The following is a 13,520-nucleotide window of genomic DNA, read 5'->3' as shown; positions in this document are numbered from 1 at the left end:
GAGAAGGAAGGGAAAAGTTGGGGGGGAGAATTGGAGGGAGAGATGAACCATGAGAGACTGTGGACCTGAGAAACAAACAGGGTTTTAGAGGGGAGGCGGGATTGGTTAGCCTGGTGATGGGTATTAAGGAGGGCATGTAGTGCATGGAGCACTGGGTGTTGTACGAAAGCAGTGGATCATGGATCACTACATCAAAAACTAATGATGTATTGTATGGTGACTAACATAACGTAATAAAATTTAAAAAAACAAACAAATAAATAAATAAAAATAAAGTTTGAACAGACTGATTATGAGTTAGGAGATTGACTCAGGTTTTAAAAACCTTCCAGGACCAGATGCCTTCATGGACGAGTTTTACCAAACATTTTAAGAACAATTAATGCCAACCCTTCTCAGACTCCTCCAGAAAAATTGAAGGGGAGGGAACACTTTCAAACTCATTCTGTGAGGTCAGTATTACCCTGATATCAAAGCCAGGTAAGGATACTATAAGAAAAGAAAACTGTAGACCAATATCCTGATGAATATTGAAGCAAAAATTCTCAAAAAAAATATTAGCAAACCAAACCTAAGAACTCATTAAAAGGATTACACACCATGACCAAGTGGGATTTCTCCCTGGCATGCAGGGATAGTTCATCATATGCAAATCAAATGTGATACACCATATTAGTAGAATGAAAGACAAAAATCATTAAACTTCTCAACAGATGAAATAAAAGCATTTGACAAAATACAACATCCTTTCATGATAAAAACCCTCAATAGAATAAGTATAGGAGGAACATACATCAACATAATAAAAGCCATATATGTTACCCACGGTTAATATTGTATTCAACAGAGAAAAATCAAAAGCTTTTCCTCTAAAATCAGGAACAAGACAGGGGTGCCTGCCTATTCTCCTCATTCTTATTTAACATAATACTGGCAGTCCTAGCTAGAGTAGTCAGGCAAGACAAATTAAAAGGTATCCAAATCAGAGAGGAAAAAGTAGAATTGTCATTGTTTGCAGATGATGTGATCTTGTATATTGAAAATCCCAAATTCTCAATACATTGGATTTAATCAGTTGGAAAAAGAACTATTGGATGTAGTCAATGAATTCAGTAAAGTTGCAGGATCTAAAATCAACACACAAATCAGTTCCTTCTCTATGCACTAGCAATGAAATATCTGAAAAAGAAATCAAGAAAACTATCCATTCACCATAACATCAAACACAATAAAATATCTAAGAATTAGTTTAGCCAAGGAAGTAAAAGATTTAGACAATCAAAATTACAAGTCTTTGTTTAAAGAAATTGAGGAAGACATAAACAATTGAAAAGATATTAACTCTTCTGATCAGTGATTGTGAAATATTGTTAAAATGGTCATGCTCCATAAAGCCATCTCTGGATTTAATGCAATCCCTATCAAAATTCCAGTATCATTTTCTACAGGAATAGAATAAATCCTAAAATTTGAATGAAACCAAAATGACCTTGAATAGCCAAAGCAATCATTAGAAAGAAGAATAAAGCAGGAGGCATCACACTTCCTGATTTCAAACTATCCTACAAAGTGATAATAATTAAAACGGTATGGTACCAGCATAAAAATAGACACGTAGATCAGTGGAACAGAATACAGGACCCCAGAATTAAACCTCTACATACATTGCCAACTGATACTTGATAAAGGAGCCAGGAACATCCAATAGGGAAAATGTAGTCTTTTTGGGCAAATGATGTTGGGAAAACTGGATAGCCACATGCAGGAAAATGAAATTGGGACCCCTACCTTACTCCACTCACAAAAATTATCTCAAAATGGATCAAAGACTTAAACATAAGACCTGATGCCATAAAACTCCTAGAAGAAAACGAGGGAAGAAGTTCCTTGAGATTGGCCCTGGCAGTAATTTTTTGTGGAGGACACCAAAAGAACAAAAGTAAAGGAAAAAAAGCAAAGATTTATGCGATCTGAAGAGAAACCAAGAAAGACATGTATCATATGATCTCACTGATACGAGGAATTCTTAATCTCAGGAAACAAACTTAGGGTTGCTGGAGTGGTGGGGGGTGGGAGGGATGGGGTGGCTGGATGATAGACATTGGGGAGGGTATGTGCTATGGTGAGTGCTGTGAATTATGTAAGACTCTTGAATCACAGACCGGTACCTCTGAAACAAATAATACATTATATGTTAAAAAAGAAGAAGAAGATAGCAGGAAGGGAAAAATGAAGGGGGAAAATTGGAGGGGGAGACGAACCATGAGAGACTATGGACTCTGAGAAACACTACATCAAAAACTAATGATGTAATGTGTGGTGATAAACATAACATAATATAATAATATAATATAACATAACATAATAAAATAATATAATTTGTGATTATATATGTGTATAATATATATTATAAATATATATATAAATAATATAAATTATATTATAAATTATAATAATACAAATTATATAAATAATATAATTTGTGATTAACATAATATAATAATATAATATAACATAACATAATAAAAATAAAGCCCCCCAAAAAAAAGTAAAGGAAAAAAATCAGTAAGTGGGACAACATCAAACTTAAAAGCTTCTGCACTTCAAAAGAAAAAAACAAAATGGAAAGGCAACCTACAGAAGGGAAGAGAATATTTGAAAACCATATATTGGATAAGGGGTTACTATTCAGCATTTACAAAGAACTTGGACAACTCAACAGAAAAAAAAGTCCGATTAATTCTTCCAAAGAAGATTGTACAGATGGCCAACTGGGACATGAAAAGATGCTCAACATCAGTAATCATCAGGGAAATGCAAATCAAAACTACAATGAAATATGACCTCACACCTGTCAGAATGGCTATCATCAAGAAGACAAGAGATAGTAAGTATTGATGAGGATGTGGAGAGAAGAACTGTGATACACAGTTGGTGGGAATGCAAACTGGTGCAATTACTATGGAAAACAGTATAGAGGTTCCTCAAAAAATTACAATTAGAGCTATCATATGATCTAGTAATCCCACTTTTGGGTATATATTCAAAGGAAATGAAAACAGGTTATCAAAGAGATATCTGCATTCCCATGTTGATTTCTGCATTATTCACAATAGCCAAGATAATGGAAACAACTTAAGTGTCTGTCAACAAATGAATGGATGAAGAAGATGTATGCACACACACACACACATACGTCCCTTAATGTGAAATCTGAAACTAAAAAAAAAAACCCAGAATGAAATGGTGGTTACCAGGGTCTGGGGTGGCAGAAATGGTAGAGATAATGTTTAAGGGTACATAATTGCACTTAGGAGATAACTAAGTCCTAGAGGTCTGATACACAGTGCAGGGACTACAGACAACAGAACTTTATTGTAAACCTTAAAATTGCTAAGAGACTAGGTCGTTAATTGTTCCTACCACTAGAAGGAGTGACAGTTACGGGATGTGATTGAGATGTTAGCTCATGCTACAGAGATGATTGTATTGCAGTATAAATGTGAAAATCAATATGCTGTACACCTTAAACTTACACAATATTATATGTCAGTTAATCTCAAAAAATAGACAATAACAAGTGTTTGTGAGGATGTGGAGAAATTAGAACACTTGTGATGATGGTGCAAATGTAAAATGATGGAGCTGCTATGGAAAACAGTATGGTGTTTCCTGAAAAAATTAAGAATAAAGTTACCATATGATCCATCAATCCCTCTTGTAAGAACTGTAGGCAGGGACTCAAACAGATATTTGTACACCCATGTTGCATTATTCACAATGGCCTAAAGGTGGAAGCAACCCAAGTGTCTGATGGATGGATAGATAAACAGTGCGATATACAGTGAGCTATTATTCAGCCTTGGAAACCAGGAAATTCTGACACATGCTACAACATGGATGAATCCTGGGGACATTATGCCAAGTAAAATAAGCCAGTCACCAAAAAAAAAAAAAACACAAGTATTGTGTGAACCCACTTAGATGAAGTAACTCCAGTAGATTCAAGAGGTAGAAAGTAGGAGTGGTGGTTGTAGGGGAGATGGGGAGAAGATGTTTAATGAGTATGGAGTGTCAGTTTTGCAAGGTGAAGAGAGTTGTGGAGATTGATTGCATAGCAGTGTGATGGTACTTGATGCTACTGAGCTGTGAGCTTAAAAATGGTTACAATGGTAAATTTTATGTTAGGTATATTTTACCACAATAAAACATTAACAAAATGAAAGTTTTTGAGCCAAAAAAAACCCCTCAGGAGTGGATCATGTGAGTGCCTGGCAAAGGCAGTGACTGAAGCTAAGAGAGTGAGAAAAAGTGAGATTGCAACCTGATTGGCCAAAAAGGAAAGGAGTCGGGGCATTCACAAGAGTCCCTCTTCAGGGGTCTCAGTCCAGAGTGAACCTCACCTTCTGTCTGTTGCTTTTTTATTTTACCTCAGACTTGAATTTGGGAGGCGTCCTTTTATTTCCTATTGATGATAAAGAGTCAAGAAACAAAGGGCAAGATTTGGTAAGTAAAAAAACACCTCTTATCAGACCTAAATTTTGGCTCACATCACCTCCTCCTAAAACCTCTCCTGTTCCTGCTGGCCTCTAGTTGCATGGGCTGTCATAATAAAACACCACCAACACTATACTTTCAGAGATCATTTCTATAGTTTGTTATAAAACATCACCAACTAGGTGGCTTAGAAAACAGATTAATTTCTTCACAGTTCTGGAAGCTACTGGTCCAAGATTAAGGTGCTGGCAGGGCTGATTTCCTCTGAGGCCTCTCTCCTTGGCTTAGGGGTGGCCGCCTGTGTGCTTCCTCACACGGTCTTTCGTCTCTGTGTGCACATCACTGGTGTCTCAGTCTATGTCCAAATTTCTTCCTGTAAGCACAGAAGTCAGACTGGATCAGGCACCACCCTAATGGCCTCATTTTAATTTATTTTCTTCTTTAAAAGGCCCTGTCTGCACACACAGTCACATTCTAAAGTACTGAGGGTTAGGGCTTCAACATAGGAATTTGAGAGGACCCAATTCAACCCATAACGAGTAGGTCGGGCCTCACACTCCACCACACTCCCTCCATCCTCCTTGCTTCTGTCCATCACAGCCCCTGGAACACTGTCCTTTAACTTGCTTGTTCTCGGCACATACCTTAGGCAGGCTCCTCCTAAGAGTGTGGACTCACCCTGTCGTTTTATCCTCAATACCTCACAGAGTACCAGCTTATAGGAAATGCTCAGGAAACACTGAATAAGAAAACATGACTCAGAACTCCAAGCATTTCATCATTTACTGTGTGAAAAGTTCTGTAAAAGATTGTGTTTAGTAGCCAGCCATAAGCAGGGGAGAGGAGCTGATCCATAGTTCCCTCTGCCTATATTAAAATTCTCCTTTGGGGGCACCTGCGTGGCTCAGTCAGTTAAGCGTCCGACTCTTGGTTTCAGCTCAGGTCATGATCTCAGAGTCCTGACATTGAGCCCTGCGATGGGCTCTGCGCTGAGCATGGAGCCTGCTTAAGATTCTCTCCCTCTGCCCCACCCCCCACTCAGTCTTTCTCTTTCAAAAAAAAAAATTCTCGGGGTGCCTGGGTGGCTCAGTCGTTGGGCGTCTGCCTTCGGCTCAGGTCATGATCCCAGGGTCCTGGGATCGAGCCCCGCTTCGGGCTCCCTGCTCGGCGGGAAGTCCACTTCTCCCTCTCCCACTCCCCCTGCTTGTGTTCCCTCTCTCGCTGTGTCTCTCTCTGTCAAATAAAAATAAAATTTAAAAAAAAAAAAAAATTTCTCTTTTTGCATCTGAAGTGTCTCTTAACTTACCAGTCCTCTAGAATTCCTCTAAGATGTTTTATTAACCACACTTAACCTGACTTTCTCAAGGGCCTGAATTCATATTCAATTTAGAGCCAAATCTTACTGACTTAGTAAAGAAATTTAGAAACTGGGCTGAAAGGGACATATATTTTCTTGAGGTTGGTGGTCTGTGTGGCTGACAGCAAAGTGGCTTCTGCCTGCTCATTTTTTCAGTCATTTCTAAAATGCTAAAAAATGTGAACAACACAGTGGTTATGGCACAGATGCTCAGAATCCAGTGACTCAAGAAAACTATTTACAACTGGTTACCATATGGTGGTAGGGATGTCAGTCCCAGACGCTCCCTTGACACTCTCTCCAGTCTCCCCCACTTAGGTTAGGACAGAGATGGGATGGGGGTTGGGAGCTGACTCGAGCATCAGCCAGAGGGCAGGATACAGGAACTGTAAAGTCCTTTCTGCTCCTAAGACTGAAAAATTCTTTCTTTACCATTGAGAGCACTTAGGAAAGACAGCATGTTTTGGACGCTGGTTTTAACATACCTTAAAATGAAGAAGAAATGCTTTTGTATAAAGTTACCACAAAATAAAACAATTACGATAGAAGATTAAGTCATGAATTTGGTGGGACATGGTTCAGGCAGAGCCTCCAAAGAAGATGGAGACGAAGCCCCCTCCGTGGGCAGGTCACTTAGTTGACAGTGCAGCCTTCTTGGGTCATGTTAACCATGTGATGGCTGTTCCTCCTAGTTGGCCTTGATTGTGGCTCAGCACCGTGATCGCTCCAATGTCCTGTCTGGCATTAAGATGGCAGCCCTAGAAGAGGGCCTGAAGAAGATCTATTTAGCAGCAAAGAGAAAGAAAGGTAAGCTTTTCAGGAGATGACTTTCTGTTTCCAGGCATGTGATAGGATGTTTTTTTTTTTAATGTTATGTTAATCACCATACATTACATCATTAGTTTTTGATGTAGTGTTCCATGATGGTGAGAAATGTTAAGACCTCCTTCAATATATATGGTAAAGGTAAGCCCCCATATAAGAGACCACACAAGTGGACCACATCATCTTGATTGGCCTGTTTTTCTTTCCAGATCACTTTCATTATCTCTGTGGACCATCTCCCTGCACTGGGGTATTTGTGTCATGATTTTACAGATGAGGAAGCAGAAGACCAGAGATGTAGTAATCTGGTCAGATGCAATTGGGGAATGCTGTTTATCCTACCCCTTCCCCTCTTGGATAGCCACACCCAGGCCACAGTTCTCTGCCAAAAGTCAGAGTGAAGTTTTATTTCCAAATAAACTCAGAGTTTGTTGAACTGATTGACCTGTTAAAGAATCTGTTTATTTTGGGGCGCCTGGGTGGGTCAGTCAATTAAGTGCCTGACTCTTAATTTCAGCACAGGTCATGAGCTCAGGGTCGTGAGATCGAGCCTCACCTCCAGCTCTGCACTGAGCATGGAGCCTGCTTCAGATTCTCCCTCTCCCCCTTCCCTCCTCCCTCTCTCTTAAAAAAAAAAAAAAGTTTTTATCTCCAACATTGATCATATTCTATTTTCATTGTACTTGCTTATTTCCAGAGCCTGTAGGTCTTTGTGTTTAATAGAATTACTTAATTTTTCCTATTATAGTCCTGCCCCAGAATATTTTTGACATTGTATTTTATGCTTTGTGTGGGATACCCCATGATTATGTACATTTTGTCTGTTGGAAACCACAGAGTGACTAAGAGTATAGTTTTATGTATATTTTATACTGAATCAAGTTTTTGATGAATGAAGACATCGTAATCTATTTTTTTCCTCTTTAACAGCGAGTGTTCATCTTCCACGCATTGGACATGCCACGAAAGGTTTTAACTGGTATGGTACTGAGCGACTGATTCGGAAACACTTGGCTGCAAAAGGCATCCCAACTTACATGTATCCTTTTGTGATCTTACTAGTGTGTTCTCTCAGCTCAGAGAAAAGGTCTTGGATTTTCTGGTATCACTAATCAAGATCAAGCCTTCTTCTGCCACATTTTTTGCTCTGCCCCTCACTAGTGAGACAAAAACGAAGAAGTACTTTGTAACTTGTACATATCCAAGATGAATACACCCAAGCATTTCTGGATTCCAGCAGCTAGGAGTATATGGGGGGGGGGGGGGAGTTCATTGAATAATTGTCATTTGTATATGAGGGGGAGTTCAGTGAATAATTGTCATTTGATAACGTTGAATCTTTTCACATTAGGTCTCTAGAGATCCTTCAGGCCTGTAGACAAAGCTCTGTTCACTAAAGTAAACAATTAAACAAATGAGAGAACTATTTTACTTTTGAACCTATTCAATGTATTCTTAGGGTGCAGTGTGAAATTCTTTTTGATCACTAGGATATAATCTAGTACTGCTAGACTAGTATTTTATTCTAATGATCTCCTTAATGTATCAGTTAGCATTGTTTGAACTATTACAATGAGTCTAAAAAAATCACTAGAAGCTGAACTGACCCCAATCATAAAGAAACTCCATCTTTTTACTTAGATACTTGTGTTGTTTTTCACGACATGAAAATCACTGTAAAAACTTAGCAGAAAAGTCCTGTTTTGTATGCTTGTACAATTCAAGCAGTATCAAAAGAGCTTAATAATGAGATAACAATAGCAGTAATGAGTACTAACAGTATTGGAAGAATTTATGATATAGTGAAAGGGAATTAAGGCATGCTACTTTCAGAGTGAATATTTCAATAATTACTAAACTAGAGAAGTAGCAGTTCTGGTAAAGTTGATTTTAAAGTGATGAAGTAGATCTTCCTTGACTCTCCTTATCAGCTATTACTTTCCTAGAAGCCAGGCAGCTCTTCTTCATCCACAGTCCTCTTCCTCGGGACAGATGGTGCCTTAACAGTTGGCCAGTGTCACAGTCAGCATTCAGCAAGCAGTTAATATTTGCCCAGAGCTACTGAATTAGTGTGTTTCAAAAAGGAGTCCGGATCTGGTGGGCCTCTGAGAAACTGTGTTTTCTGAATTCTCATTTTGTTCTCCAGGATGTGTTACTCTGATTTGGTACCTGTAATACAGGGATGCACACCTTAATTGGGAAAGTCCTCTGGCACTTTGCCAGGGCTCCAGTTTGCATAGTTACTTGCATAATAAATTTTCTATCTGTAATGGTTTCATTGCTTTCTTTCTCCTCAATGCAGTTTTCTTCCCCTCCATCAGACTTATTCCTTTACAGAGGACTAGGCTGTGGATTAAAGAGAAATGAAACCGGTTGCTGTGGGAGAAGGAAGCACCTTCAGCCCATTTATGCCTTGGGAAGACAGGACTCTGCAGGGCAGATACTGAGAAGTGAGATTCCTGATCCAGATGAGTGGAGCCCTTCCTGCCCTTCTTTTCACACTGCTTAGCATCAAGCTCTAGAAGACAAAACATTGGCCTAGAGGCCTGTCAAATGTGACTTCAGAGAAACCAGAGGATCACCTTTCCCCCTTCCCACCAAATTGAATTCAGCTTAAAGAAATAAGGGAATTGTGGGAATGGCACAAAGCACAGAATGATGACTAGTGTTATTAGGGAGGGCAGGGGCTGAGAACTCCAAGGGAATGAGTCTTGGGGGAAGACACTATATAAACTGTGGCTTTTCCTACTTTTGTATATAAAGCCTCAGTCTTAAGAGGCTGACTGTCGGGGTGCCTGGGTGGCTCAGTTGGTTAAGCAACTGCCTTTGGCTCAGGTCATGATCCTGGGGTCCTGGGATTGAGCCCCGCATTGGGCTCCCTGCTCAGCCGGAAGCCTACTTCTCCCTCTCCCACTCCCCCTACTTGTGTTCCCCCTCACGCTGTCTCTCTCTCTCTCTCTGTCAAATAAATAAATAAAATCTTTAAAAAAAAAAAGAAAAAGGCTGACTATCCTCAACCAGCCTGACTTCTGCTGCTTTTAGGACCTCAACACCCTGAGTCCTGCAGAGACCTCTTCAGAAGCCCCAGCCCTGGGCCCTTGATTTCAAGGAACCCTGGCTAGTGGGGCAGCCAGCCAGGACCAGGACCTTCTAAGGAAGGTGGTATCTATAGCACCTGGGTCGTGCTGTTCTATTTGACTCCCTCTCTGGCACTTTCACCCTTCGACAATTTAGCATCTGTGTCGAAGACCTATTAGACCCTAAATTCATGATTCCTTCATTTTTTTTTTTCCTCCTAAAACTTCTTTCCTTTTTTAGAGAGAGAGAATCCAAAGCAGGCTCCATGCCCAGCATGGAGCCCAACGCAGGGCTTGTTTTTAACCCTGAGATCATGACCTGAGCCAAAATCAAGTCAGAAGTTCAACTGACTGAGCCACCCAGGTGCCCCAAACTGCTTTCATTTTTGCTGCCTCTTAACTCCTACTCTTACTGCTAGGCCTTGACCTACAGGTTATTATCATAACTTTAACCTCTTGACTGGCATCTTGTCTCTCCTGTAACTAAACACAGAATTGGAACTCTTTAAAGGGAGGATAGTGAAACCTAACCTAATGCACAGGGAAATTGTCAGACCTTCAGAAGCAGCCTCGGTACAAATTGGTGAGGTATTAGCAAAATCAAAGAAAACTTGATTTGCAGAAGCTGTATGCTCTCCTGGAAAGCTGTGCTCACTTCTGAGGGCAGCGTGCACAGGGCCAACGGGGGATGTTTCTGAACATCTGAGAGAAGCATCAGAGCAGGGAACTCACTCTCAAAGAGAACACAGCTGACCTTTGAGGGGCACAGTTGTTCTGGGGGTAGAGGTGCTTCATTTTCACCCTGCACTCTGTCCCCCATGCTCCAGCCATGTGAACTTTTTCCTCTGGTTGGAGGTCCTGGGCCATGAACCTCTGTCTCATGATAAGTTGGGCAAAATAACACAGAAGATTAGAAAACTCAACATAGCACATTCTCCCTTACACAGGGTCGCTTGTTAGTGGCAGCCCCCTGCTTTGCTTGTCTACCTCAGCAATTCAGTCATCAACACTGCCTTATGTCTCCATAAGTCCTTCCTACCTTTTATAATCCCTCCCCTTTTCCAATAGGGCTGTCATTCTCTGGGAAAGACAAAAGCTGCCTACTCTGTTCATTCCAAGGGTTTTATTCTCTTTCTTCCACAGCTTATTGTAGGGTCTCTCCCGATTGGATGGGGGCCCCAAATGGGCAATGATTGGGTGGAAGCCGGTGGGTGGCACGGGCAGTGAAAAGAATTCTCCTGGAGATTGGAGGTGTAAGGAGGCAGTGGGTGGGAGCTGTTTTTTCGGTTGTTGTTTTTAGAGGGGGAGGTGGGGGCAGAGGGAGAGAGAGAGAATCTTAGGCCCCATGTCCAGTATGGAGCCCAACATGGGACTCGATCTCATGACCCTTTGATCATGACCTGAGCTGAAATCAAGAGTCTGATGCTTAATGGACTGAGCCACCCAGGCACCGGGTGGGGGCTGTTTTTAAAGAGGGGAGGTGAGGAGGTATGGCAATATATGGAATTTTCCCTTTTTTGGTAACTGTGCCTGGTTGTAAGCCCATTGGTCAGTTAGGGCCTATGGATATTTTGAGGTGGGTTGCCTGATGGGCCTGTCTGTATTCAGCCAGGGGGTCACTGAAGGCCCTTTCTATATTACATCACTGAAGCCTCTTTGCCTTAAAGTAGCCTCTATACTTATCCTTGATGCCCTCTAGCCTGACCCTTTGAGGAGGCTAAGACATGGGTATGAGGACAATACAAGGTTTTATTCACTGATGAGCTTCTGTGGAAAAGTTTGTACCTCTACATTATGAAAACCCTGCTTATTGAGATAATGAGGATCTTAAGTCTATTGAACTTCTTCCATATGTACAACCTGATAAATTTTCTTGATTTTTAATAAACTGCCCTTTACCTTTTGTAACAAGCCTGTGACTTGTTTAATTTTTTCCCCCCAATCAATCTAAAGTGTATACTAAGTTAATTAACCTTCTTCAAGTATAGCTTCAAAGCATTTTATAGCCCCAAACCATCTCTAGGCCAGTGGGTTTTCTTTGCTGTCTACTAACTACAATATATACTTAAGCACTGCTTACCTTCCACATAATCTAACCTTATTTCCCAAAGACATCCTGCAGTTTCTCACTTCGGCTTTTGCTCATCATGCTAGTTCCTCTCCTTGGACTGCCTTACTCCTCTAAACCCCTTCCCCTGTCTCCAACTCTCCACTGTCCCCTATCAGGTCTGGTTTTCTGTAAGAATCTAGAAAAAGGCATTTCCTGTAATTGTATAAAAATTTAATCTCTCTGTGTTTGAACTGCTAATGATAATTATGTTATAGCACTTTCTTTGTTGTAGCTCGTATTATATTTATTGGTCTATTTACTTAACCCTTGGTGAAATACTAAGGTCTTTAAGAAAGATGATTTCTCATATTGCACAAAGTGGTTGGTAGGCACTCAGATATATTGAAATGGTATTGAGATAACTGGCTAGCAATTTGGGAAAAGTGTCAGACTTCCCCCATATATTATAAACTCCAGATGGCTTAAGTATTTTTTTTTTCAAAAATTTTTAAAAGATTTTATTTATTTATTTGACAGAGAGAGACAGCGAGAGAGGGAACACAAGCAAGGGGGAGTGGGAGAGGGAGAAGCAGGCTTCCTGTGGAGCAAGGAGCCCTATGTGGGGCTCGATCCCAGGACCCTGGGATCATGACCTGAGCCGAAGGCAGCCACTTAACCAACTGAGCCACCCAGGCACCCCTGGCTTAAGTATTTAAACATAAAACTCAAGAAGACAGAAACTTGTCATTTTTATGGTGTCTGACTAGCAACTGCCCTTTGAAGCTTCTCAAAATTCACTAAAATACCAATGGCATTAAGGTGAAGACTCACAATCACACTGAAAATAGACAACCAACCAATCAAATGCCAGAATATGAGAGGAAGTGACACTAGTTATAAGGGCAAAGTTGAACTGAGATTTCATTTTAGGAAGCAAAGATGGCTTAAAAACCAAGGACCTTCACCAACCAGAAAATAAGCAACCATCCCTTTATCCCCTGAGTTACTCTGAAGGTGTCCACATCTGCTCCCAGCCTTTCTCTCCCTGTTAACAAAAGGCCGACCCTCCCCCATCTCCGCTGTAAACTGTCCCCTCCACCCTTCTCAAGAATGCAATTCTACCAATTCCTTTGTTTATACATTCAATTTCTTCTTTAAATTGAAAACTTCCATTGAGAAAAAAGGTCAAGTCTCTCCCATTTAAAAAGAACTCCATTCCTTATTCTCTTCCCCTATCAAACCTCAAGAGTTGTCCATAATCTTCTGTCATTTCTTCACTTCCCCACTCACTCTTTAACCCATATCATTCTGTCTTTCTGCACTTTACACCACCAAGAGTCTGTGTTAAGAATACCATCAAACTCAGGGCGCATGGGTGGCTCAGTCGGTTAAGTGTCTGCCTTCTGCTCAGGTCATGATCCCAGGGTCCTGGGATCAACCCCCATGTCAGGCTCCCTGCTCAGGGGGGAGTCTGCTTCTCCCTTTCCCTCTGCCTGCTTGTGCTCTGTCTCAAAGAATACCATCAAACTCCAACTCACTAAATCCAGAGAACAATTTTTAGTTTTCATCTTGACCTGTCAGCCAAGCTTAACACCGTTGACTGCTTCCCACACTTGAAACACTCTTGCCTTGACTTCTGTGACAAAACACTCTATTATGAAAAAATAATCTCCAGGAATTATCTTCTACCATCTTTGTACAATATTCCCCCCAC

General features: G+C 40.7%; 1 protein-coding gene across 6 annotated transcripts in view; it reads left to right on the top strand.

Annotated features, from left to right (window-relative positions):
- The window catches only part of CHD1L (chromodomain helicase DNA binding protein 1 like), a 168,120-nt gene extending 159,171 nt beyond the window's left edge, over positions 1-8,949 (top strand). For 3 of the 6 annotated variants that reach the window (XM_078072532.1, XM_036089180.2, XM_078072536.1), the window contains 4 exons: positions 4,436-4,506; positions 6,547-6,661; positions 7,610-7,718; positions 8,611-8,949. In XM_078072532.1, the coding sequence (XP_077928658.1) occupies positions 4,436-4,506; positions 6,547-6,661; positions 7,610-7,718; positions 8,611-8,683 (368 nt within the window). In that variant the 3' untranslated portion in view covers positions 8,684-8,949. Of the gene's footprint in view, positions 1-332; positions 458-4,435; positions 4,507-6,546; positions 6,662-7,609; positions 7,719-8,610 lie in introns of those variants that run through there. The other 3 variants (XR_013447947.1, XM_078072533.1, XM_078072534.1) reach the window with 3 other exon arrangements.
- The last annotated feature ends 4,571 nt before the right edge of the window (positions 8,950-13,520 follow it).

The sequence above is a fragment of the Halichoerus grypus genome, chromosome 5 (assembly GCF_964656455.1).
Source record: "Halichoerus grypus chromosome 5, mHalGry1.hap1.1, whole genome shotgun sequence".
NCBI lineage: Eukaryota > Metazoa > Chordata > Mammalia > Carnivora > Phocidae > Halichoerus > Halichoerus grypus.
Note: the sequence above shows the minus strand (reverse complement) of the source record. Positions and strands in the feature narration are given on the sequence as shown.